The sequence below is a fragment of the Theobroma cacao genome, chromosome 2, assembly GCF_000208745.1.
Source record: "Theobroma cacao cultivar B97-61/B2 chromosome 2, Criollo_cocoa_genome_V2, whole genome shotgun sequence".
In the NCBI taxonomy this organism is placed as follows: domain Eukaryota; kingdom Viridiplantae; phylum Streptophyta; class Magnoliopsida; order Malvales; family Malvaceae; genus Theobroma; species Theobroma cacao.
In genome coordinates, this window is record NC_030851.1 from 9956268 (window position 1) to 9984167 (window position 27900).

Here is a 27900-nt window from a genome sequence, read left to right on the forward strand (position 1 = left end):
AGGGGAAGATTCTATTCGTTAATTTTTGTCAAATAAAAAATTTGTTCTACATCAGCACGCAAGCAAGTCGTTGTAGTATAGTGGTTAGTATTCCCGCCTGTCACGCGGGTGACCCGGGTTCGATCCCCGGCAACGGCGAACCCGCTTTTTATTTGTCTCTGAAACACCGAATCACTGCTGAGTGAAGCAGACAAGCAGCTCTGTACCTCCAAAAATTAATAATTGGATATTTTCCTCAACTCTCCTCGGTTTATCTGCCCGTACGTTTTTGAGTTATTTAGCCACATGGCACAAGGTCCAGAATGCCGGCACCAAAAAAAAAAAACAGAACAGAAGAGAGTCCTTGTAGAACCACAACACTGCCACTCGTCACTCTTGGAACTTGTCTGGTAATGCCCAATGCAAAGGGCATATCAATAATTTCAGTTCCTAAGACCTTTGAATAATTAAATCCCATATTCCCATGTCCCTCGCCGGCCAAACTCTCTCTAATCTTTTTCTATTTTGCCGCCACTTTCAAATGTTTGTTTTTCTTCTCATCCATTTCCCTGACGCATGCAAACACTGCACTTGTCAAATCTTCCCTAATTTCTCTCCGATTGATCTCTCTCTTTTCCGAAACCATGAAAAGTGACGATGAACGAGCGGTGGCACAGCATTCTCTGAAGCCGAGAAGATCCAAGTCCCGTGAGGTTTGCTCTCGCTTCCTTTCTCCAACCTCAACACCGCCTCATGATTCTGGACTCGGGTCTCCAAACAAAGCCTTGTCCCCTCGCCGACGCAAATCCACCTCCATTGACACGAGAAAACATCGCAGCCTTGAAGAGCCCAGCGGCTTACTTCGAGGCCTATGGCCTTCATCCACCCCTTCTACCTCTTCAACATCAAATGGAAAACTCGATACTCTGGCCGATCATCTTGGAAACGAGAGGCTTAACGATTTTCTCGAGCGAAAAAGCCATGAGCAAAGAACGAATAACGGATCCTTTTCACTTAGTAGGCAAAGAAGTCATACGGAATTCAGTAGGTTTGTTGAGAATGAGAAACAAAGTGCTAAAGAAAATCACAGACCTTCTCTTGGTCTTGGGGGATCCATGAGGTACACGGCTAAGCTTGGGTTTCCCAAAAAACCATCGTCGTCGTCAACATCATCATCTTCTTCCCCAAATATTTTGCCTGGAAGATTTTCTGTCGATGAGAATGTTCTTTACAAAAGATCATCATCATCATCTCAAAAGAAATCAGATTTTTGGACGAATGATAATTTTGTTCTTGATTCTGAATCTGAGTTTAGTGACCAATGTTCAGCCTCAAATAATAATTCTCCAGCCATAACAAAAACTAATTCTTCTCTGAGTTCTAGAAAATGTGGTATAGATGTTTCTTCCAAGTATTTGCAAGAGGTACCGACAAGGAATAGACCAAGAGGCACTACTTCGGATTCAAATATTCTTAATCCGGTGTCAGCTGATAGTTCTCCAAAGGTGAACAAAAAGTTTACCATTAAAAACGCCATAAGAAGGGCTAATTCACTCACAGGACATGGTACTGCTACTTCACAGTGGGCGTTATCACCAGGACGGTCAGGATCTCCACCAATGTCAGTTGAAAACAAGGTTGTCAAGCCAATGTCATTTTCGAGTTTGAAACCGCCTACTAGTCCTTCCAGAAACAGGGGCGTGGAGAAATTGTTGAATTTGGGATTAATGGATTTGTTCAAGAGTAAGAAGTCTTCCGCTTTGCAAGTGGGTTCGGGTGATGTGGAAAGTGTTCATCAACTGAGATTGATCCATAACCGTTTGATGCAGTGGCGTTATGCAAATGCTAGAGCTGATGCTGTGAATAAGAACACTAGTAATCAAGTTGAGGTACGTACACTGTGTTGTTACTCATATGAAGAAAGAAAAAGTATCAAATTCGGTATAATGGAAAGGTTAATTAGATTTTAGTAATTACTAGGAGTAGAATACTTATAGGACAACACCGGATAAAGATGTATAGTCAAATACTAATAACTTAAGTAACAGTTGGCATGCCATTATATATATGTTTGACTCCAAAGGCAACCAAAAATCTACTGGAATTTGGTACATCATGTCCTGCCTACGTGAAAGGGGATTCAAAATCAGATGCTTCAATTTCTCAAGCACCCTGAGTCTCTGACTTGTTAACATGAATCAATATTGAAAAGGATTTAGAAAAGTTGGTTATTGAGAACTAGAGATAAGGATTCCTCCCAAAGAAGAGAATATATCAAAGTATTGATGTTGAATGTTGTTCATATGACCTTTTAATTATGTTCTGTTTGAAGAAATGTCTATTGGTAAGAACCTTTATTTATCTATCAAGCTTAAGTTTGATGAGGGGCTATTCAGATTGGCTTGGCCATGTTCAGACAATGAGGTACCACAAAATGAAGTTTGGGACATGGATCCAATAAATCTGTGGGCATTCTAAAATGTTCTTGTGGTGGCTAAGTACTCCATTTTATCCACAATTTTTTGCTTCTTTGAATAATTCGAAAGTTAGAATTAGATCAGAGAGATGACTTTTAAATTGCTGACATTTCAAAGGTTGCAAGGTAATAACTAACCTTTAATGATTGTACAGAACTATCTGTTATCTGGGTGGAATAGTCTTGTGAAAGTGCAACATTCAGTGCTACAAAAGAAACTAAAGCTTCAGAAGGAAAAGCTTGAGATCAAGATGGACTTTATACTTCAATCTCAAGTTAGTGCCGGCTAGACCATCTTTAATCATCCTTACTAAAATGTTTACATAATTATGCCGTTGGAAAAACTATGCTATCTGATCTGGTGATCATACCACTATTTGTAGATGAAGGCATTGGAATCTTGGGCGGATGTGGAAAGGCAACATCTAGCATCTATTTCCATGACTAAAGAATGTTTGCATTCTGTTGTCAGCAAAGTGCCCCTTATAGAAGGAGCAAAGGTAGACAAAGAACTTTCAGCGGTTGTTTTTAGTTGTTGATTAGTTATACAAAAACATGTTGAGTGACAAAAACTAGGTATGTAGGTTGACGCACAATCAGCTTCAATGGCACTTCGACATGCATCAGATCTCACTGTTTCGATCAAGTCAATGCTATCTGCTTTCTCACCAGCGGTATGAAAATTTCAAATATGTTAGTATTCTCTGTAATGTTTAAAATGGCCCTTACCTTGAGATGTTATCTCAGACTGAGAAGACCGTGTCATTGCTTTCGGAATTAGCAGAGGTGGTTGCACAAGAAAAGCTACTAATAGAGGAGTGCCTCGAACTTTTCAGGATGATATCTATCTTAGAGGTAAAATTGACTAGTTAATAATATGTAGTTCTACATTGATACATGAATTGGATATAGAATGATATCGCAACATCAATCTAATTATGTTTAAGCCCCCAATTTGCATGGCATCTCTTTCAAGCATTAAACCTAAAAAGACTTATATTTGTTTAAATGTTAAATCTCACAACATTTGCTGCTACCACTGAGTGTAGATGTTTAAATTAGAAGTCTAATATAAATGGTCACACATATATGTGAAGATTGCATAACCTTTGCGCAGATAACTATATATCTTGTTGTTGACTGTATGTTGTTTAGAAATCGAATTTGGTTTTCATGTGATTTCTAATCTGGCAGACTCAAGAGAAGAGCTTAATGTGCTATGTTATTCAACTAAATTCACGGCAAAGGCAGATGCAGCAGCAGCAACAAGTGCAACAAGAAATCCTTCAATGACTTCTTCATTCATCTAAAAGTAGAAAAAGGAAAAAAAAAAACATTACGAGTACTAAAAAGAAGTTTCTGGTGATTGTTTTCCACTATGGCAACAACATCACCGGCCGGATGAAATGTTGCAATATCTGGTTGTTTAAAATCTGAGGCCTGATTTTCTTGCAGATGTCATGTAAATCTGATCACATGCGCCTAAAATGATGGAAGAAAACTCCAATATTTTACTATGATTTCATGTTCCTTCAGGGGATACTACTCTCCTGATAATGACGCACGTATATGTTTTTCACTCACTAATAATTGTTCAAGGGGGAGGCTGTTTTGCTTTCTACCAATGAAGTTATCATGACAAAGATATTGTACGCACGCTTCTGTCGAGCTGGGAAGAAAAGGAATGACTAGATAAACTTTTTGGGAAATTGCCCTACATGTTTCTTTTATCCTTTTATTTTTTATTACTTTTTGGTCGAAACATGTTCGGTGTTGGAGGCCACAACTTTGGCATTGCCAACAAAGAATGAATACACCAAACATACGGCCAATGCCACACAATTTGAGCACTCTCATGGTCAAATATCATCTTAGAATTGGAATAAAATTTTCATTTATATAGTTGCTAGCCTGTTAATTAATGTGGACACATTAATTATCATCAGGAAGAACGCAAGACAAAGTAAGAATGTAATCTGAAATGTATTCCAGCAAGGACAAGTTGCCATTTGGCATGTTATCTCCTATATTAACGATACTCTCCATGTTAAACTTTTTTTCTTTTTTGGCCTTTCCAGTCCATGTTGGTTTGCAGATTTGGTTGGTAACAAACTGACAATTAGATAATCTACATGCAAGCCTCTAACTAAATCCAGTCCTCAAATAAGTCCTATCTACTAAACATGAACCTTAGTGTGCTTAATTTCCTAGATGAGGCCCTGCTCTCGTCGCCCTTTCCTCCAAATTTCATGGGGAAGAAGCCCATAACGCGTTAGAACCTGGCTACAGCAGGAGCAGAAGGAGGAGGAAACATTATCGAAACAAAAGCCCCTCTGAAGAAGTAAAGACCTGTTTGAGACTATAGAGAAGGACATTGACTCCATCAAGGCTGCAGAAATGAATGATCTCTTTTCTAGTTCATTCAAAAAATACTCGGACCTCAAGCAACAAGCCTACTCGGATAACTTAGAGGCTGCTGGGGAGGCTTGGAAAGAGACAGTGAACCTTGACAAGTTCTTTGAAGATGTAGACAATGTCAAGGATGATACGAGAGTGGTTAAGCAGCTCTACAAGAGGTTGCAAGAATCAAATGAAGAGACCAAAACTGCTCAGAATGCTAAAGCCATGAAAGATCTTCGAGCTCGAATGGACTCTGATGTTGAGCAGGTCTTGAAACGGGTCAAAGTCATTAAGGGGAAACTTGAAGCACTTGAAAGATCAAATGCCGCTCATCAGAAACTTCCAGGGTGCGGTCCAGGATCATCTGCTTATCGAACCAGGACATCTGTAGTTAGTGGCTTAGGCAACACACTAAAGGATATGGCGAGGAACTGAGCAGCTTGAGGTAGCTAAGGAATATCAGAAAAACTCAAGGAAATGGGGCTGCTTTGCTATTGTTCTTGGCGTCTTTCTCGTTGTTGTTATCTTATTTCCGGTTTTATCATCAGACATAATTAAGAACACATAGAGTTACGAAATGCTTGTCCCGAATTGGATTCAGTCTTTCTTGAAGAAGCGAAAGGCAGGAGCGCACTTTTCCAATTATTTGGCTGCAGTTGTTTTATGTGCAGTTTCTTTCCTTGATTTTCTTCTTTAACATCCAGTGTTTTTCAAGTTATCTTATTGCCATGGGTGAAAATATATTCTGCATAGTTTCATAACATGGACACAGACAGAATTAAGATTAGTCATTTTAGTCATGTGGTTTCTTCTTCCTTTCAGGAATCGTGGGTTTTTTTTTTTTCTACTGTCGGATCATGATTAATTAGAAACTTAAATGTCTCGCTTCTTTACGTTTTGAGTACTTAGTTAATTGTTTATTTCCCTCGCTCTTGTGATTTGAGTAATTGTCATGTTGCTGTATATGCATAGGCAACTCCAGATTGAACCTTTACCAGGAAGCCAGAACTGCTTTAGGCTCCGTTTGATACAACTATGCTAGAGAGAGGAGAAGGCAAATGTAAAATGTCTTAAACTCTTCTTGGGTGTAAGATATTTTTCCAATAATCAATTTTAATTTTCTCTTTTGGTTTATAAAATATTTTATATTCATAAATATTATTTTCCTTTCAAACAGAAAAAGGGTTAATGAGTGAAATCTTTATAATGTTTTTTTTATCCTACCAATTGAATTAAATACGTAAGAAAAACAGAATTAGAAGTATATGTAATTTGAATTAAGTTCCAAAACAACATTCAATAGAATGCAACACTTACAAATAAAAATAAAATACATTTCATTTGTTAAAAAAATTCAAAATTTTAATTTCCAGTTCTAGAATAAAATAATTTTTTACTTTTGCATCTCACTACATTTTATGCATTTTATACGACAGTAAATTAAAACCCTCAATTTATTGGCCAAAACAAATACTAAAAATCTCCAAGTAATTGGAAACATAAACAAAAAAAAATGTTAACGCACCGTTTTTGGTGTTTCACCAGTCTCAACCGGGAATACGATCCAAACGGTGTCGTTTGGTATTCCATTTCTCCAAACAACAGCCGATTTCCTCTTAGCCTTCCACTCCCGGTTCCATTGTAATTTGCAAACCATCATCGATTCCCTTTCGCTCCCTCCCTCTCTAACCCTAGACACAGACAAGGGAAAAAAGCAACGACCCAGATGGCTACTTTGGCAGCGATTGCAGCTCGTAGAGCAGCGACTCTAGCTCGAACACCGGCTCCTTCTCAAGCCGCTTCCCTCATTCCTCGCCGTGGTCTGGCCGGCGCCGCAGGTATTCTCCATCTACCTATTTTCATATTTTTATTTTAAATTTATATTTATCTTCAATAAATGTGAAATTTTTCTGCCAATAACTTCAATGTTAATCTCATTTAACCTTACATCATATTTGTAACTAAATGATCTAAGAAGTTAAGATCATATTTTTACAGAACATTTCTTGAACTGTTCTGGTTTTTTTTGCAGATCACCACGGACCTCCAAAGCTTAATTTTTGGCAAGACCCAATGAGCCCATCTAAATGGAAAGAAGAGCATGTCAGTTTGTTTCTTTCGTGCTTTCTATTTCAGTTTTGCCCTTCATTTTCTTACCTTAGTTCTAGGTTTTTCTTTTCCTGTTCTTTTACTTTGAAGATTGGGAAATTGGGTTAGATTTAATATAGCTAATTTAAGCCCTCTCCTTGCGGAATGTGGCATTTCATTCATTTCAAGTTAAAATTTTGTTGAATTTGAGCAGTAATTACATCACAGCATATAATCTGATGTTCTTAATCGTTATAGTTTGCAAGTTTATAGGCGCTGTTTTTGAATCAGTATAATGCATATTGGTGAGAAAACATATGGAGCGGAAAGTAGAGAAGACATAAATGTGGAAACTGTCTCGACTTATTTTTATGTTTTTGCAGTTTGTGATTGTCTCTTTATCTGGTTGGGGTCTGCTTATCTTTAGTGGATACAAGTTCTTCACTGGAGGCAAAGGCAAGAAGGAAGAGGTAATTTCTAATGAACTTTTCTTATCATCATATAGGGAGAGTTCTGTGATTCATGATGTGATCTCCATTATGGAATGGCTGTCTGGAATGTCTATCGCAAATATTGGCTAAGGTTGATGTGTGTTGTGATTTCTATACTGAGTCAGACATAAGCAATTCATATGGAGATATTTCAACCTCAGATTACTATGTTCTTTCATATTTACAATTTTAAACTGCCTAAAATTATTTCATGATAAAATTTTGCAAGTTTAAATAGGTTATGGTCATTCTATCACATTAATTCTTGGTTCACTCAATCACTTTGATTAGCATATATGAGATTGTGTGCATGTTTCGGGTTCAAATGCAGTTAATGTTCTCCATTGATATTCCATTTCTTGATGGGCTTGTGGATGAACCTATGTTATCAAGCATATAATGAGTTGTTAGTGGAATGTGTGTGCATAGCAATTTGTAAAAGCAGGCTGAAATTTCTACGCATGCATGCAGATGTTATGTTTTTGTTGTATATGTATTCTGGCTTCTCCCCTCAGTTTAGTATCTGTTTTGTTGCAGAACTTGGCGGAAGCAGCACAATGATGAGGTTGGAGCTTTTATTTGTTCAGAATATTCCCAATAATAATGTGTTTGGCTGGAACGTTCATGTTCTTGGATGTGTTTATGTTGGCAAATTATTCTGTTTTCTTGTTCATCATTTCTTTTTCTCTCAGAGAATGATGAGTTACTAAACTTGGAGGTCAGTTCTTAATCAGTGAACAAACAGGCTATTTTATTGGCTTGTCCTTTCTTTAATGGGATGTAACCATTTTTAAGATCCAAACTCTATTGATGGATTTGACAAGTTAATGAACTATGCTTTTGTGCATGTTATCCTGATTGACCTTATGATAATCAATTAATTCTGATGGAAAATATAAAAATAATGAGCCATCTTTAGTTTTTAAGTTTAATATCCTTGTTTATTTTGATCAATAGTTGTGAACTGAAGATTAGTAACATGTGATAGATTTGATCTTATATCAATAGCAGGAATTTTACGTAATGCTTGGATTTCAGGTTTTTATATGGGTTATTGTTTTTGCTTCCAGTCCCAAGCCAGAAATTGGAGGGATTCACAAAGCAAAATTTTCAGGGAGTTTAGCGTACTAGACCGTTAGTGTTGGTCCAGCAACTGGTGTTTCTTTAGATTTATTGAACTAGAATGCTAGAAAAAAAGATTACGATGTGGAATGCAGATGCATATATACCGGGTGGAAAGAGATGGGGGATGATTGTTTTTGAAGTCCTGGGTTGGAAGTTGGGACCATTAAGAGGGATGACTGCTTGTATGAATGAGAAACCAAGTTAGGGGACACGAAGACTGCTTAATCATCCATTTCAAAACTCATACAAAGGTCACTAAGAAAAGAAAGAAAACCATACCAAAGGATAAGCTGTATAGATGTTCACGGCATTGTAAGCGATAATACCCCGTAGTTTTAAATGTTCTATTCTATTACTTTAAGTCGGAAAGCGAAGGTTAATATTCTTTACTTGAGAATTGAGATGCCTTTTTGGAGGTAAGGTGCAAGTAGGTATTCCGCTATGCATAAAAACGATCATAAACCTCCTCGCTTCAGCTTGGTTTAAACCTTCGCATGATCCTCTATTATTACAGTCAGCTTAAGTTTCATCTTTCCCTATAACTGACAATATATTCCGCGTCATTCCAAGAAATTTTAGGCAACCATGGCGTTATTTCTCTTTTCATGAAATCTAGTTAGTAATTGGGATTCATAACAAATCTCTACAAAAGATTTTTACTTTGTCCACTACTTCCAGGTATTTGCTTTGCATCCCCGATCTCTCTTAGTAGGAATGTAGGATATCCAAAATTAAAACTACATGTTTGACCATGATAGACTATAGTGATTATCACCTATTTGGGAGGATCAACCTTTTTCTTCTCCATTTAAATCTAAACATAGTTACTGCTAAAAACAAAGACAAATTAATTACTGATCTAAGAGCAAGACAGGTATTTGAAAGCTCTACAACAAGGACAGAACAAAAGTTCTGTTAATTAAAACTCGGACTCATCCGTTGCCTCCTTGTACCCTTCTTTGTCTTCCGAATCGGACATAAAGTCGCTGGAAAGGTCACCATTAGCGGCTTCTGTCTCTGGTTCTTGTTTATCTGCAACCTCCGTATCCTCTTCCATTTCATCTTTGGCAACGGGATTAAGTTCGGGTTTCTTCTCCAGTTCCTTCACCTCCCTGCTCTTCATATTCTGTTTGATGTGACTGGCAGCTTCTTCAACTTTCAGCTGCTTGACATGATTTGTATAATTACTGGCTTCAGCATTGACACCTGCTTTCTCTGGTACTTCTCTGGCCAGAAATTTATCAGGGTTTCTTGACATTGCGTTCTCTCCCTCCACCTGATGATTTGTCTCAGCGCTCACTTTTCTTTGTTTCACATCCTCAGTGTCTTCAGAGTTCTGGTGCTTCAGAAAATTTACTTTTGTCAAATCCATTTCCTTCCTCATACCTGCTTCTCTTTCCGCTTTCCCCTCGTCAGAAACTACTCCCCCTTCACTGCTTCTTGCTTCATCTTTATATGCTTTTGAAAATCTTCTACTTCTCATGCTTGCCACTCCATCTAGCTCAGAAAGTACATTCTTCTTCAGGAACCTATTCCTAGCAAGACTTCTCCATCTTTTCCCCTTTGCTCTGCTTAAATGGTCAAATCTCCCTGACAATCCTGAAATTCTAGAATTGTCATCTATTCCGAGTTTCCTCCCACCTTCGTAAGTTCCTTGGAGTTTTTGACTCTCACCTTCTGGGCGGGGATTTTTAAGTTCTCCAAGCTGCCCGGTGTTGGTAATTTTCTGTCCTTGTTCATCCATGTCATTGATTGTTTCAGTGGCATTTGCATGATTCATTTCCCCATTCATTCTAGAAGTACCTGTATATTGAGAATACTCATTTCTCATTTCTCCAGCGGCTCCCTCATTTCTGGCATTTTCTTCCAAACTTACCGGTTTCTGCAGTTGTCCTCCACCAGCCATGTCCATTCTAAGAGTAGTCTCACCCTTTTTCTTGCTTCCATCTTCAACCTCTTCTCTGTTCTGTTCCTCTTGAGAAAAATTGGATTTAATCTCACTTCTGTCCCGATCTTTTGTGGAATTGTCACCATCCTTATATGCAGTAGATTCATGTACTCGCCCACCCTCCTCTTGGCTGAACTCTGTCTTTTCCTTTTCTTCCATACTTCCTGTAACTGTTATATTTACTGGCAGATTTGATTTGTCATCAGCACTCACGGACCAAACTCTAACTGGGGATTTAAGACGGTGTTTCAAGACCTCGATTTCTGCCTCCTTTTGCTTCAAAGTTGCTGTTAGAGCTAAGACCTGAGGATTTTCATTCCCTGAATCGACGTGTTTCTCTTGTAGCAGTATAATCTCGTATTGTTTCTCCTCCAGTGCAGACTCCATGGTCTTTTGTTCATCTTTAAGGGATTCAATTGCAGATTGCATCTCCAAGAGCCTACGGTCAAGCTCCATTTTTTGGTTTCTAAGGAAGTATATCTTTGCTTTCGTCTCTTCAGCATTCCTTTTCATTTCTTTCATGTATTCTCTTTCCTTCTGTGATCGAAAAGAATGCAGCAGTGTTAATATTTAGAACCTTAATAGTGATGAAAACATCTGTTTTATTTAACACCTAAATGTTTTCCACTATGTCTGGTATGTTAGGTATATATATTTCCTAAAAATAATAATTATATGAACATGTACACATGTGTTTGTTGTAAAAAGGAAGAGAAGAGTGAAGAAAATGCATAAATGATTAATTAATTTATTAAGTTTTTATATTAGTTATTAAAGTAATATAGAGCCTAAGTGTTGGAACTTCCCCACAAGTTACTCGACTAATCTCTTTTGTTAATCACTAAAGGTGTGGTCTCAAGTTTATATTTTCTCTAGAACAACTTAGTAGATCAGTTAATCAATTAAGTGAGCAACTAATTTCTGGAAAAAACAAGTTAGTCGACTATCACAATAGAACTAAACACGAAAAAAAATTTTATAAATGGTTTATAAAAGCATTAACAACAATATCTAAAGATCAAATGACCCAAAAACTCTCTCATTCTTCATCTTGCCAATATTATTCCAGATTAACTTCAAGTGAGTTCAATAGAATTTCAGAAGTGCAGCCTTTGAGTGTCTATTCTTTTAAGCATTTCTATCGTGGAGATACTGTTTCCAAGAGGCCGTCTGCATCCTTAAGATAGCTTCCTGGAAGTGTCTTGTCTAAAATCTACTCTAAATCTTGATTGCACATAGACACGCATATATACAACAATTTAAGGATACTAGTCTTCTCCAATGGAGTTTGATGAGTCTTGTTGTGTTCATGACGCGGAGAAATGTATATAAAACAAGACATAGAATAAAATCTAGAAAGTTGTCTCTTGAATTCAGTTTTTGGAAGACAATGAGAGAGATGTAGTTGCCTGCAATTCTTGTTCCTAGTTCAAGCTTGGAACAAGATCACTTTTTCCGACTTCTTGCTTCTGCAATTTTGCATTCTAACAAGTGTAAGTATGTTTGAAAAGCGAAAAAAAATGGGCAAGTGCTACGAAAGGGCAAGATACTTCTTCACAGACCTAGCTAGTTTTGGTTCTTCTCATTTGAGACGTTATCACATAATTAGAGACATGATCAAGTGTAGTGAGATAAAGATTAAGCATGTACCCAAAAAGAATCATAAAATTGTTATTGCATCAAAACGTCATTTCTAAATTGTTCTTAATTGATACTCTATCAATACTGAAGATTGATAAAAACCAAAAAACTAGCATATGTGATGTTTCTTACTTGTGTCCATGGAATGAATATGTCGTGCAAAAAGAATTACAAAGAGTCGAAATATAAAATTGTTATTGCATCAAAACATCATTTCTAAATTGTTCTTAATCGATCCTTTATTAAGACCGAAGATTGATAAAAACCGAAAAACTAGCACATATGATATTTCTTACCTGTGAAGTAAACAATTGATTTCATAGATTGAAATATGAAGTTAACATGTGGATGCTACTATAAGAACAAGTTCTTTGAATATGACCCACCATAAAAATTTCATTTGGTAGTTTATTCAAATGCCTATAAAAATATTCTCAAGTGCTAGTTGTGTAATTAAATGAATCTTAGACTTGAGATAATTAGGTTATTTTATTTGGAGATTGCTATACTTTAATACTAACTTAAGTAGTCCTAACCAAAAATTTACAATATAATAGATATTGAAAATAACATGGAACACATGAAACATAAATGAATGGTCAATAATAATACATCATCTTAAGTGATATTAAGTGAAATGTCTCATTATTTCTTGACATGTCTTACTCAAAAAAATCCTTAACTAAGATAGAATGAAGATTTGAAAAATGATTTTTTTTTCAAATTTCAGTTAAGAGTTAAAGAACAAATTTCAAGAACTAAAATGATAAGGACACATGAAGAGTAGACATGACAAACGTCTTTGAAAAATGAGTTTTCCGACTTACATTGATAGTTCGAGCACTGAAGGGTTAAGTCAAACTTCTTTGACTCTTCTTAATATTTAAGTAATCATGACAAATTGCTAAATGTCAACATTGATTTATAAATATAAACTTATCAATTTGAAAATTGATGATAAATGCGAAATAATTTGATTCATTTGATCTTAATAATTCATTTTAAATTATAATTTATATTTACTTGCTAACATGTTTTTTTTTTTTGAAATTTTACTTACTAACATGTTAAAAACCTAATGAGTCACACACATTAAATATAATAAAATAGAATGTAAAATGCTATAGTTAAATTGAATTAAATTGTAAAGAAATTTAGTCTTCAAAAGATTTAATTGAAAAGGTTCAATTAAGTCAAAGACAATTTTGTAATTAACTTAAATGTTATGTTATAGTTAAAATTACTTATAAATATATATTGTCATAATACTTAAAAAAACCTCCAAACTATTCAAGAAAATTTATATAATTTTTTTTATTAATTTAATCAAATCCTTATACTTTTATTTTAAATCAAATAAGCTTTTATGATTAATATTTTATTATTAATCAAAATATTATTTGTCATTTTTATGTCATATGATGTTGACGGTGACATATAAACATATTATAACGTTGGCATATTAATATACAACGTACACAGTATATATTCAGCTTTGTGTTTGCATCATTGCATGTATGTGCACATCTACATGCTTAGTATATGCGTAAAACCAAAAACATATGGAAACAAACTGTCCAGGAAAATTAAAGGCAAGGAAGGACGTATGTAGCATAACTTTGGAATTATGCTACTCCATGGATTTAACAGTAATGAAGTTGGAGGAAACTATACGTGAAAAATGTGAAATTTTATATCATCAACACACAAAATTATTAATTACTAGCTAGGGCAAGATTTATTGTCTTTCATTCCCAAAAATTACATGTTCTGCATTTGTACTCTGTTGTAGACTTAAGGCAAACAAAGAAAACTAGGCTATCAGACACATTTAATTTAGATAGGGGCTTTAATTTTTAAGCTCAGCCGAGTAGTAGCTAGTTGCCGTATAGCCTTTAGGCCAGAAGATGAAAGCTGAAAAGCAAATCCTAGTGGCGATCACATGGCAAGACTTGCATCTCACTAAAATTTGTGAGAATGTCAACCCATCATTAAAGTTGGAGGAGTTTGCTCTATAAATACGCAACGTTGGCGATGAACGATGCATCTTGAAGAGTATTTGCAAGAGCCCATGCGACTCCTCGTTCCCAATATCTTAAGAATTTTATTTATTCAATAAGGCATGGACCTAATATATAGTTTTACTAGTCTCAACAATTCGCGCTGATTATTTCCCATGCATTGTTGACTACAAATTGCCTTCACGATTGCACAATGCACGAGATATGGTGTTTCACTAAACATTGTAAATTCCTCCATGAATTGCAGAAAGGAAGTTTATGTTTTCAGTTTAAAATCAGATCGATGTTACCCCTTTAAAAATAAACAAGAGAGAGAAACCTACGTTACCGTCTTGAATGGTCAAATTAAAAATAAAAGAGAGAATGCATAATGCTTCTGATTTGTCATTGAAAGAGAGTGACACGTGAAAAGTAACACGCATGCATGATGGAGAGAGAAAGAAAGTAAAACCTGCAACAGGAGCTGAAGAGAAATGAGCTGACGGTTCTTGTCTGCGACAAGGAGGTTGAAGATGCGTCTCTCCCTGAGCTTGTGCAGCACCATAACACCAAGCAATGCAGCCCCAAATGCCACAAGTAGCATCAACCCATATGGTCTTCCCCTGTTGCTGTTTCCGTTTCCTTTATGAGATACTCCTCCCATCGCCATCTTTCCTTTTTCTCTCTCCCCTCTACCTGTCGGCAGGAAAAGAAAAAAGAAGAAAGAATCGAGCCACTCTCTTTTTTGTGGACTAAGATGTTTAAAAGGAGAGCTGGCGTTGGTTGTTGCTTGTCATGTAAAAAAAACCATGCAACTACTCTATTTCTCTCTCTCTCTCTCTCTCTCACTGGAGCGGAGTTAACAAGGTCGGTTGGAGAAGCATGGGAGCTGTTTCCAGACGCTGATTCTGGAGACTTAGCATTGTTTTCAAGTTTCAATGTTCCCCTTTTTCTTTTACCACAATACCCTCCATTGTGGTTGAAGCTGCAAGCAAATTGCCAGGTTTTGAGGGTTACTCTCCTACCAGCTCGTCACACCAAGCCACATATATAGTCTTGCAGAAAACGCAAAAAGGGGTTGTGCATTGCCAATATAGCCCTTGTTTTTCAGTTGACGACTGAAGAAACCACTCAAACCAATGCAAAGCTTTTTCGTTGTGACACACAAGCTGCACATAAGTTGTTGAACCAAATAATTGTTTCCTTAATTAACCCTCTAATTCTACTTAGGTATCTGCAATCCTACCATCTTTAAATTTTGATGTTGTCTTTGTGGAATCATTCTTCAAATAAATCATAAAACAGTCACTCATTTTTTTATGATAGTCTTGAATTCTAATTAGAGTTTGACTAGGATAATTTAAGTTTAGTTAGATAATATATTTTGTTAAAATACAATAAGATTTCTATAAATTAATATTTTTGAGATTATGAAAGTTTCTCAATTAATTGAAATATTATTTAATCAATAAATTAATAATTTATTAATTTATACATTAATTAATAAAAAATTAATTTATCAAAATATTATGTATTTTTTTAAAAAATATTGAACTTAATACGTATATTGTATATTGTGATTATATGAATATTAGCTAAATACTGAATTACGAATTATTATTATTCGTGATGAGTAAATTATTTAAAACGTCATGGGAAATGACAAAAAAAAATAAAGTTGAAGACGATAATTTTGTACTTAAGCCTATTTCGCACAAAGATGCACTCAAAGTAACAATTACATTACATAATTTTCTCTTACAATACAAGAACACTATACCAAAACTTCTTAATACGTTAAGAAAAGTTAGAGATGAGGTCCAAGGAAACATCAATTTCAAGAAGAAACAAGTAATATTATAATTATATTTTACAAAGTCCTCCTGATTGATTTATATATATATATAATTTTAATATATAAGGAGATTATTAATTTATATATCAAGTGGGACCTATGTGTTTTTTTTAAATGTATTATCTTATAAATTTAGCGAATTATTAATTTATCATGTTGGTCTCAAATCGAAACCAGTAAAAAATATTATTTAATCAAAGTTATTAATTTATCGAGTATTAATTTATAAAAGTTGTATTGTAAGTCTTTACTATCCTTAAGTTTGAGAGAGTTTGGTGAGCATTTATATCCAAAGAGAGTGATTTGAGTATAAGTGGGATAGTCACGAGTTTAAAATTGTTCTTATAATTTCTTTAATTTTTTTAATAAATTTTTCTCTGTCACTATGCCTTTGATGTAAGTTATCAAAAGATCCCATACTTAATTTTTTTTTCTATTTTTTTATTCTATTGATGTGGTAAGATCTTTAGCAATTCTTTTAATGTTATCTATTTTTTTCACAATAATTTCTCTCTTAGTACGTTTTTTATGCTTGAATTAAACAAAAATTTGTTATGAATAAATATGTGAATGTCCATTATATTATGACCCAATAAGTGCAAACCAAGTCAAACAGCTTAAAAGGCAAGATACAAGAGATGTAACATGATTTGAACTCTTAGATAGAGTTAGATTAGGACTATGATTCAAGAGATTGTTAGCCTATAAATAGACCCTTTCACTTCATTTGTAAATATATACTTGAATAAGATCTTCTTACTCCCTCTAAATACGTTCTCTTATATTTCTCTTATAGTTGTTCTTTTAGATTTATTTCATAACACGTTATCAGAACAATTCTCTGATCTCTCAAGTTTTAGAATTATTATGTTTTCATTATCTTCAAACTTCAAAAGGATTTCAATGATTGGGTTTTGATTTCTGATTTTAAAAAATCAGGGAAGTGACTTGATATCTTTTTAGTATTTCCATTCTCTAAAAATCAATCTTAATATGAATTTTACTATTATGTAGTATATATTTTGTCCTTTTGATTGGAAAGTGAATTTACTATTATATAGTTATTAATAAAAAACCATGAATGTCCATTCCCTGAAGTGAATGTAACAAACGAGCTACTAATAAAAATTATGAATGTTCATTCCCTGAAGTAAATGCGACAAATGCGCTACTAATAAAAAAATTATAAATCCGTCCATTCCCTGAAGTGAATGCGACATCATTTAATAATTATGGTCATAATCATGAATCCATCCATTCCTTGAAGTGAATGCAATATCATTTAATTATGATGGCTATAACAATTTACACTATTACTATTTTAATTATTATTTTACCACAAGAAGTGGATGGATAATTTTATTATCTGAATTTAAAAATAATTTTACCACTAAAAGTAGATAAATAATTTTACCATCAAAAGTAGATGGATGCCTTAACTCACTTAAAAAAAATGGATAATCCACCAAAAGTGGATAACCCATCATATGTGGATCACCCACAAAAAGTGGATATATAGTTGTAACCTATCACAAATAGATGAATACTTTCAAAGCACCAAAAGTAGATTAATACCTTAACCCACTAACCCACCAGAAGAGGAGAACCCATCAAGAAGTGGATGAATACTTGTAACTCACCAAAAGTGGATAAATAATGAAAAGAATAAAAGGAATATAGAAAGCGTATTGTTATTCATGTAGCATAAAAGATCATTAGTCACGTACCTATTATACATCTTAAATTTTTTCAAGCATCACTGAAAATTAAAACATCTTGTGATAATTTTAATCATGGCCAAGTTGATATAGCAGATCAAGATATTTGTCCATCTTGAATGAGGAATTGATTATATGATTGATAACAGAAATATCCATGTCCTATAAAAGGAATTGATCATTCGATTGGTAATCGAAATATCTGAAAATGAACTTAATAGTAATTAGTAAATTTAGTATAACTATATTATGAAAATGCTTTAATATGTTTAAATGATATATTCTTATTATGTGTTTTAATTCTATATTTAATATTCTTTTATGTTAACTTGTAAGTTTCTTATTGTATATATCTATGGATACTCATATTGATGGATCTAAGATATATGATATAAATATATGTTTAGCAGACATTGCTCTAACACACACTATATTTAAAAACAAGAAATATTTTTCCTACTTGACAACAAAAAAAAAGTCAATGTTAATTAAATATCTGATAGTTTAAGATTAATTAAAGGCTCCATAAGAGCTAATATTTTATTACCCTGAGGAATAAAGTAATAGAGGATATATTATTTTTTATTAAGTCTCAAAGAAGTTTATTATGTTGTGAAGATATTTGTTTGAATAGATATTATATTGAGACAACAAATGAAAGAGACACTTAATACCTCTATATTACATCTACTATCTCAAATAGAAAGTGTGTTGAAAAAAAATTACTCGTTCTGTTCTCAGAATTAAACTATACAAATATTAGAATAATTAAAACTCATAGTAAACCAGAAGTTTACTTATAATTTTAATGTTTGGCATGACAGGTTGGACCATCTCGGATCAATAATGATGCAAAAAAATGATTGAAAAGTTATCATTCATTAAAAAATCAAAAGATTTTTCAATCTAATGAATTTTATGTATTGCTTGCTCTGAAGGTAAATAATTTATAAAGCTATCACCAGCTAAAGTTGGGATTGAATTTCCTACATTTTTGAATAATATTCAAGGTTATATGTGGATTCATACATCCACCACGTGAATCATTTAGATATTTTACGGTTTTAATCTATGCATCGACTAGATGGTCACATGTGTGCTTATTATCAACTTGCAATTTGGCATTTGCAACCATTCATTTGCAAGCACATTTTCCTAGTTATATAATCAAGGTTATTTGTCTTGACAATGCTAGTGGATTTACATCTCAAGCCTTTAATATTGCATATTAGTTGGAATAACTATTGAATACCATGTTGCTTATGTTTATAAACAAAATGGTCTAACAGAATTATTTATTAAACATTTTCAATTGATTGCAAGCTTATGAAATTTAAACTCCTAATATCTACTTAAAGGCATGCCATTTTGGATGCAGCAGTATTTGTATGCATCAAGCCAAATGAGTTATTATAAATCTCCTTATACAATTGGTTTATGGTCAGTAACCAAATATTTCTAATATAAAAATTTTTAGATGTGCTGTATATATTTCAATTGCTCCACCACAATGCATAAAGATGGGTTCTCAAAGGAGGTTATGAATATATGTTGGATACGAATCTCTATTTATAATTAAATATTTAGAATTATCAATAGGAGATTTATTCATGACAAAGTTTGTCAATTGTCATATTGATGAAACAATTTTTCCAACATTAGAGGGAGAATAATAAGCAGCTGCAAAAGAAAATTCCTTAGAATGAATTATCATTATCTAGTTTTGATCCTCGCACAAATCAATATGAACTTCAAGTTTAAAAGATAATTTTTTTGCAAAATATAGTAAATCAGTTGCTAGACGTATTTACTGACTTAAAAGAATAACTAAATCTTATATACCAGCTACAAATGCTCTTGTTAACATTAATGTCCTTGTAGGACAAGGCACGCCAGAAGCGTTGAGACCAATCGGTTACAAAGATAAAATCCTTGAAAAAAAGAGCAAATATTTAAGATGGTCAGAAAGAAAAAGTAGAAACTCTATAAGAGACCCTTGACATAATTGATAAACATTTCAGAAGAAATTTAAGTACCTGAAATCAGTGAAAATAAAGAGATCTTAATAGATTATGTCATGATGGAAAAAGATGGAACTAGTAAACAAACGTCGACGATATTTTGTATATAATATAAAACTCGATATTATGAAAGCAAAACAAGGATCTTGAACCTACATCTATTGAAGAATGTAGACATAGAAATGATTGGTGAATGTGGAAAGATGCAATCAAAGTGGAATTGAATTCAATTACAAAACGTGAAGTTTTTGGACCTGTAATCCGTACACCAAATGACGTTAAACCAGTGGGATATAAATGGATATTTGTGCAGAAACGAAATGAGAAAGATGAGATTATGAGATATAAAGCACGGCTTGTCACACAATATTTTACCCAAAGATTTGGTATTAAATATGAAGAGATATTTTTTTTATGGTGGATATAATTACAATTCTATTTTAACTAGTCTGGCAATATATGAGAAGATTGAAATGCATCTAATGAATGTATCTAGAGCCTATTTATATGGCTCATTTGATATCGATATTTATATGAAAAACCCTGAAGGATTTAAATTGCCTAAAGTACAAAAATTTGAATTCTCGAAAAATTTACTTGATTAAATTAAATAAATATTTATATGGATTAAAGCAATCCAAACACATGTAGTATAATCGCCTAAGTGAATATTTGTTGAAAAAAGGCTATAGAAATAATCCTATATGCTCATGTATTTTATAAAAGGGTTTAGATATGAATTTATTATAATTATTATTTATGTTGATGACTTGAACATTATTGGAACTTCTAAAGAGTTATTAAAATCCGTGGATTATGTAAAGAGAGAATNATTATTATGTTGATGACTTGAACATTATTGGAACTTCTAAAGAGTTATTAAAATCCGTGGATTATGTAAAGAGAGAATTTGAGATGAAAGACCTTCAAAAAAATAAAGTTTTGTTTGGGTCTTTAGATTGAACACTTGGCAAATAGAATTTTTGTCCATCAATCAAATTATATTACAAAAATGCTAAAACAATTTTATATGGAGAAAGCATATCCATTGAGTTCATCAATGATTGTAAAGTCATTAAATGCGAAAAAAAGACCCTTTTCAACCTCATAAGGATAATGAAAAACTTTTTGGTCATGAAGTATCATATCTTATTGAAATTGGAGTACTAATGTATCTTGCTAGCAATACATGACTTGATATATCAATTGTTGTGAATTTATTAGTAAGATATAGGTCTTCTCCAACTCGAAGACATTGGAATGAAATTAAACATATATTTCAATATCTCCGAAGAATAATGGATATGGGCTTATATTATTCAAATGCATCAAAATAAAATTTAATTAGTTATGTAGATACAGGATATTTATCTGATCCACACAAAATTCGATCCCAAACAGGTTATTTGTTCACATATGGAGGTATGGCTTATAAAGCAAACTATAGTTGTTACTTTTTCTAACCATGCAAAAATTTTAGCAACTGATGAGCAAGTCGTGAATGTGTTTGGTTAATATTTGTAACTTAATATATTCGAGAAACGTGTGGCATGTCAACCAAGAAAGAAATTTCAATAACGTTATATGAGGATAATTGTCAGTTAAAATTCTACCACACAAGTATACATATTAAATAGATAGTATATAAGCAAGCAGAGTATCGATCCCACAGAGAATTGATCTAAAATTTTACTAAGTACTAAAATTAGAACAATTTAATCTTATCCAAACACTCAAAATTAATTGATTAACTAAAACTAATTAACTAAAATTTAAACCAACAAGAAAAATCAAAATAATAATAACTTAAGAAAATATCAAATCAAACAAGCCTATGATTACAATATCCCTCGCACTTCATCTAAATCTTACCTCTCTTCCTTAACTTATTTCAATGGGTTGAATTGCTAACCTGGAGTCCTAAATTATTTATAAGGGTCTCTCGACTCATATTATAAAAATATTTATTTTAACTAAACCACTATATCCCTATGTGAATTGAAATTAAAACAGACTCATTAAACTCAAACTCTAATCTGGCTACATATGGCTTATAGGTATATCCCTATCCTATATGCAAATCAATTAATATGATCATATACTATCTCAATTTTAGTCTACACTAAACTCCCTTTCCCAAGTTTGTTTAGGTTCCTAAATCAATTTAACTGGTGATTAGGCAATTAAAAAGCATTAAGAACAAATTAGAATAAATAATTCAAATCCCATTAAAAATAAGCAATAAAGAAATTAAAAATTTAGATTACATATGAGTTTAATTGCAATCCTACAAAAAGAAAATTAGCTACTCATAATTGCAAAAACAAATAACATTATAATAAATTTAACTATTGAGAGTAACAAGAAAAATAAAAGCTAAGGAAGAAAACAAAACAATATTTACCGCATTGATCTCCAAGTTTCAGCCTCAACTCCTAACTTCTTGAATCTCCCAAAAGTTGTCTCCCTAATGTTGTTAAACATATCCTATTTATACTAATAAGCTTAACTTAAAGTTCCTTAAGCTGATCTAGGGTTTAATTGGGCTTAAAAGTGTAATGAGAGGCCTAAAAATCAATTGTCAATCTTTACAATTTTCCATTTCTGGTACAATACGTCTAGCTATTTTTCAACACGATTTTCTTTATCTTCGAGGTAGAACTGGGTAAAGTGATCTCATAAAAGTTGTAGTTCTGTCTCTTAGCTTTCCAATGGTCTAAGAATAACATCATTTGAAGTTTTGTAACTCGAGTTATGACTAAAACACTGAAGCATATGTAAGCAAACTTTCAGATCTTTCAACATCTTACTTTCCAAAATTAAGCCTAATTTCTTTTAATTCCTAAAAAATATAAAAACTAATAAATAATAACTAAATTAAAAAGAATAACATAAAATTAAAATAACTCACTTAAAAATAAATTAATTATAAAAACAACTAAAAATAAATAAATTATAATTAAAAATTAAGAACTTAATTAATATTAAATAACAAAATTGGAACAAAATAATTCTATAAAATATAATTATCAATAATACTGTTTGCATAGTATAAAAGGAAAGATATATTAAAAGCGATCGAACAAAATACATAGTTCGTCAAAATTCTTCTTCACTCATGATATCCAAGAAAATGGTGAAATTAGTGTTCAACAAATTTAGTCAAGTGACAATCTAGCAAATTTGTTCACCAAAACCCTTCTTACTATAACATTTGAAACGTTTGTATAAAAGATTGGAATGCATCATTTTAAAGATCTCTATAATGCAGTCATCAGGAGAGTAAAATACGCACTGTACTCTTTTCCTTCATTAAGGTTTTTCCCACTGGGTTTTTCTTGATAAGATTTTTAATGAGATAGTATTTCAAAATCATATTCTTGAAAAGAATTATATATTCTTTTTCCTTCACTCGAATTTTTTTTTCATAAGGTTTTTTCCTCGTAAGGTTTTAATAAGACATATTCTTACTACAATAGACATTCAAGGGGGAGTGTTATGAATAAATATGTGAATGTCTATTATATTATGACCCAAAAAGTACAGACCAAGTCAAACAGCCTAAAAGGCAAGATACAAGAAATGTAATATAATTTGAACTCTTAAATATAATTAGATTAAGATTATGATTCAAAAAATTGTTAGCCTATAAATAGACTGCTTCACTTCATTTATAAATATATACTTGAATAAAATCTTCTTACTCCCTCTAAATATTTTTTTTAAAATATTTTCTCTTATATTTTTCTTATAGTTATTCTTTTAGATTTATTTCATAACAAAATTTCTAATTTTACCAGCACAAAAAAAGATGGCTTTTTCTTAATTAAATTTTCCTGAGTAGAAAAATCCGTCCAAAGCACAACAAACCTCCTAAGAGTACAAGTCCAAGTCAGCCCAAAAAGTAGCTACCGCCCATTGGGCCAAGGCAAGGCTTCCACCCCATTGAACTTCCTAATTCTCTCACGCACAAAAGAAGAAACTAAAGAGACAAACTTGGAACACCCAAATTTGGCGTTCTTACGAGCGAAAGATTCCTCTTCTATGGACTCAGCCGAAGATATTTTCGATTCATCGCTAAATCTAGAAGAGACCCATTATCAAGAAGGTTACGAAGAAGGCTACAAACACGGCATAGCAACCGGTAAAGAAGAGGCAAGGCAAGTGGGTCTTGAAACGGGCTTCGAAACAGGCGAAGAGCTCGGTTTCTACAAGGGCTGCGTCGACGTGTGGAGCTCCGCCATCCAAATTGACCCGACTCGGTTTTCCACTCGGGTCCAAAAGGGTATAAAGCAAATGGAGGAATTGATCGAAAAATACCCAGTTGTAGATCCGGAGAATGAAAGCGTCCAAGAAATAATGGAAGCTTTGAGGCTTAAGTTTAGGGTTATCCGTGCAGCTTTGGGTGTTAAATTGGAATATGATGGGTACCCAAAACCCAAAGACATCGAATTTTGATTTGACCTATTTTTTAGGTATTGTAAATGCCACGTATCAAATGTTCTTTGGGTTTTTTAGCTTTTTGTACAAGGATTGTGTAACAAATTTTTTGTTGAATCTGAAAGCCAATTATCTAAGTAGCCGTATTTTTTTCCGTATAAGGGAATAGGTGTAATTAACCTTGGCAAATATACACCGATAATGTCGTTAAGCAGCTGTATGATTAGTATCCATATCAAGCACTTGATCCTGACTTCTTCTTTGCCTTTGATTGCGGCCCAGTTTTTCATAAATCATTGAGTTGGCCTTGTCCCACATTTTAAGTAGTGCTAAAAGTTTCAAGCTTGATCTGTTCTCCTTTACGTTTGCATCCACATTTTTTTTTTTCAGTTTGTCCTACATATTTTTCCCGTTTGGTTTCAGCTGTAAGCATACTGACTGTAGTTGATTGTTTGCAGCCTTTGTGGTCCCCACTCCCCATAAACTATGGCTGCAGATATTCCTTTATCTCATTTCATTATCTCTATCAGTATAACCCTCCTTTTTTATGGCAGTTCTTACAAGCTGAAAGAGGAGCAGAAAACATATGTTGAACAAGATGCTGGCTTGTGGGAAGGTGTACATTTCTGAAAGCCGAAACAGAGCAGCTTTGGAGTTGATAGAACGAGCTGCTGCGAAGCTATTCCCTGAGGCTGCTATTGTGAACAAGTTCGTAGATGTGACTTACAATAGAGTTGGTTATACGGTTGTCTCCAGATTGACTTCAGAACCATCGCAAGATTCATTTCCTCTGAAAGGTGCAGTGTTTGCCATTGTTAAGGCTGCTTTGGAAACCATCGACTTTGAGTTGCATTCTGGGACTCATCCTCGACTTGGAGTTGTTGATCATATATGTTTTCACCCCTTGGGACATACTACCTTGGACCAGGCAGCTGCAATTGCAAAGTCCTTGGCAGCAGATATAGGCTCTAAACTTCAAGGTCTCTGCCTTTTGAACCAAATGTCATGTAGATGTTGCCATTACTAGTGTTAAAGTAGTAACTGGAACTCTTAAGAAATGATTACGCAAAAAATTTTGTTGGCTTGCCATATTGATGTGAATAGTGAGTTTATGACTATCCCGGAACCTGGAAGGATTCCCTTTGTTTTTAATAAACTATTGTGTAAGATTACAGTCAGGCAGAGCAAACACAGATTTAAAGTTGGCATTTTTATGTTATTTTATTATAGTTTTTTTGGCCTTTTTAAATGACTGCAATGAACAATTGCACAATCTCTCTCCCTCTGGAGTAGGCCAGAGGCATGGTCTGCACGGTACCAACTGTAGAGAGTTCCTCTTTCCACATCGGAGCTATAACATGCAATCAATATAGATTCTAGATTTTCTTTACTGATTTAGTATCATTATATCATCTTTGTCGCCTTGCCCGTTTAAAAATGGTCTATTAGAATCAAAGTTTTGTGTATAAAGAAACTGCATTTTCCTGAGACTTCCTATGTGTGCGTTATCTTTTCAAATTACATGGGATTGTGATTTTTTCTTTGGTGGTAATAATTATTTAAGCTAATATTATTTATTTGTCTGCTGCTAAAAAATTTTACCCTTTGTATTGCTGATGACCTTAAATGGTAACTGCAGTACCTATATTTCTTTATGGAGCTGCCAATGAAGGGGGAAGATTGCTTGATTCAATCAGAAGAGAACTGGGTTATTTCAAGCCTAACTCTGGCGGTATTCAATGGTCTGGAGGGACAAGATCAGAGTCCTTGCCCCTGAAGCCTGATGCAGGTCCAGCTCAAGTGTCTCCAGCAAAAGGTGTTATTGTTATTGGGGCAAGCCATTGGGTTGCTAACTACAATGTCCCTGTGCTCTCAACTGATATCGCTGCCGTTCGTAGAATTGCTAAACAAGTAAGTGAGAGAGGAGGTGGACTTCCTTCAGTGCAAGCCATGGGACTTGCACATGATGATCGTGTGACTGAGGTGGCCTGTAATTTGTTGGAACCAAGTAAAGTTGGAGGAGATAAAGTTCAGCTTGAAGTTGAGAGGCTTGCAAAGGAAGAGAGGTTGAGTGTAGGGAAGGGGTATTTCACTGATCTTTCACAGGACAAGATAATTGAAAGTTACATTAAGTTGAGTTCTTCCTAACTAATGGATGAAATATGGTCTTGGAGGTATTTTTGTTCTAATCATGTATCTCATGTTTTCCTGCAATTCTGTTGCCTCATAAGTTTGTTGTGATCCTATGAACAATAACATTCATCACTTAGATTTGGAAGACCGCCGGTTTTTTGACAATTGGTTTCTCTTCTGTTCAGGTTATGAAATTGCAATTGTTATAAAAAGGGAAGACAGCAGAATGCAAGTATTATTTTGGATGACTAGTGTCTGAAGTTTAAGTCAGAAGTTAATTAATTTTGTTGGTGCTATTAAATATTCAGACATACTGAGGAACTTCACCATGTCAGAGTAATGTTACAACCATATCACTTTTAAATTTTATCTATCTTTTTTTTTGCAAAGAGAGCAATGCTTGTTCCTGTATGAAGGGGAGAGTTGTTTGGAAACTTTGCTACATTCGTGCAATCAAAATTATTAGTGATGGAAGAGGTGCGACAGTCAGATTTATGCTTGCAGTATTCATGGGCGAGTGCGTTCCGCACGATTGAACCTTAAATAAGATATTGATTTCACAGGTGGATTAGAAATAATATGCTAACCATATTTAACACTTAAAAGCTTTAAGTGCAAAATGAAGGGGATTATGTTGGGTTTGTTGTCAAGTTGAAGCCTCGATAGGCGGAACAGAAGCAAAGATTGTCTAACGCCTTTACATTACAAGCCAACTACCCAAGCTGTGCAGACAAAAAAATTGTTTAAATTTTCCGATGTATTAAAAAGACAACAGATCCCTAGCACTTACAATGCTTTTTTCTTCTTTTTCGAATTTATAGTTTAGTTGTGAAGAGTGGAGAAGGGAAAGGGAGGATATGAGCTTTGCATGTAATATTATAGTACAACATTTAGCAGGATATTGTGACTATCCAAGACGCAATGATTTGAGTAAAGAACCACCCGTGGCTAACTGGGTTTCAAAAGGACCCATCATTAAAGTAATTATCATTTCATTAATCTTGATTATTTTGTTTTAATGTGTTATGAAAACATCATACAAAAATTAATGCATCTGATCAACGTAAATATGCAGTACATGGATAGACATTCTTCTCTGAAGTTTACTTCGAATATTACTAAATCTTGCTTGCAGAACAAGATGACAGGCGCTGTACAGTCAACAAACTTAACACTAATAGTATTGCTGAATTATCTGTTCTGTATACATATTTTTCGTCGGTTGGTCGGTTAGTGAAGTGAGATGTTGCATTCAACGTCAGAAAAGAAGACTTAAAACTACACGATCTCTATCTTGACCTGCAATAGTAATATCAGATATTTAACAGAAGAGCTGTTCATCCTTTATGAAAGTCTAACCATTCCTGTCCTTTCCCAATTCAACTTATTCCATTTAATTGAGTTGTTATTTGGTTGAAGATGATTTCAGGTTGGAGAGGTAGCAACATTTGCAACCCAAACAACCACGTGTCAGACTTGATGCCACTAAAATGATCAGTTCTAAGCCCCAAGCAACTCAAATAGTGAGTAGATGCCAATACAAAGGCGTACGTACTCAAGAATCATGATCAATAGTAATAATAAA

The 27900-nt window shown here is 33.8% G+C and overlaps 4 protein-coding genes, 1 non-coding gene and 1 pseudogene across 6 annotated transcripts; 5 read left to right on the forward strand and 1 right to left on the reverse strand.

Annotated features, from left to right (window-relative positions):
- TRNAD-GUC lies at positions 67 to 138 on the forward strand. Its single transcript has one exon. It is a non-coding gene; the product is annotated as a tRNA-Asp (tRNA).
- Positions 624 to 3748, forward strand: LOC18608638 (QWRF motif-containing protein 3). Its single transcript, XM_007043433.2, has 6 exons — positions 624 to 1868; positions 2611 to 2730; positions 2839 to 2955; positions 3040 to 3129; positions 3203 to 3310; positions 3650 to 3748. The coding sequence occupies exons 1-6, from the start codon at positions 624 to 626 to the stop codon at positions 3746 to 3748; spliced, it is 1779 nt and encodes a 592-aa protein (XP_007043495.2).
- LOC18608639 lies at positions 4853 to 5423 on the forward strand (annotated as a pseudogene).
- On the forward strand, positions 6395 to 8286 carry LOC18608640. Its single transcript, XM_018114601.1, has 4 exons — positions 6395 to 6693; positions 6888 to 6958; positions 7327 to 7413; positions 7972 to 8286. The coding sequence occupies exons 1-4, from the start codon at positions 6582 to 6584 to the stop codon at positions 7993 to 7995; spliced, it is 294 nt and encodes a 97-aa protein (XP_017970090.1). The 5' UTR covers positions 6395 to 6581; the 3' UTR covers positions 7996 to 8286.
- On the reverse strand, positions 9347 to 15165 carry LOC18608641 (glutamic acid-rich protein). The gene is made up of 2 exons (XM_007043437.2): positions 14621 to 15165; positions 9347 to 11044 (listed from the first exon to the last, which is right to left on the reverse strand). The coding sequence occupies exons 1-2, from the start codon at positions 14816 to 14818 to the stop codon at positions 9479 to 9481; spliced, it is 1764 nt and encodes a 587-aa protein (XP_007043499.2). The 5' UTR covers positions 14819 to 15165; the 3' UTR covers positions 9347 to 9478.
- On the forward strand, positions 23563 to 26789 carry LOC18608642 (formimidoyltransferase-cyclodeaminase). Of its 2 annotated transcripts, none has more exons than XM_007043438.2 (4): positions 23563 to 24217; positions 24737 to 25162; positions 25822 to 26356; positions 26501 to 26789. In XM_007043438.2, exons 2-3 carry the CDS (start codon positions 24769 to 24771, stop codon positions 26328 to 26330), a joined length of 903 nt encoding a protein of 300 aa, XP_007043500.2. In that variant the 5' UTR covers positions 23563 to 24217; positions 24737 to 24768; the 3' UTR covers positions 26331 to 26356; positions 26501 to 26789. The 2 variants fall into 2 exon arrangements, with proteins under 2 accessions (XP_007043500.2, XP_017972035.1); XM_018116546.1 differs by having other exon boundaries at positions 23564 to 24169; positions 24759 to 25162.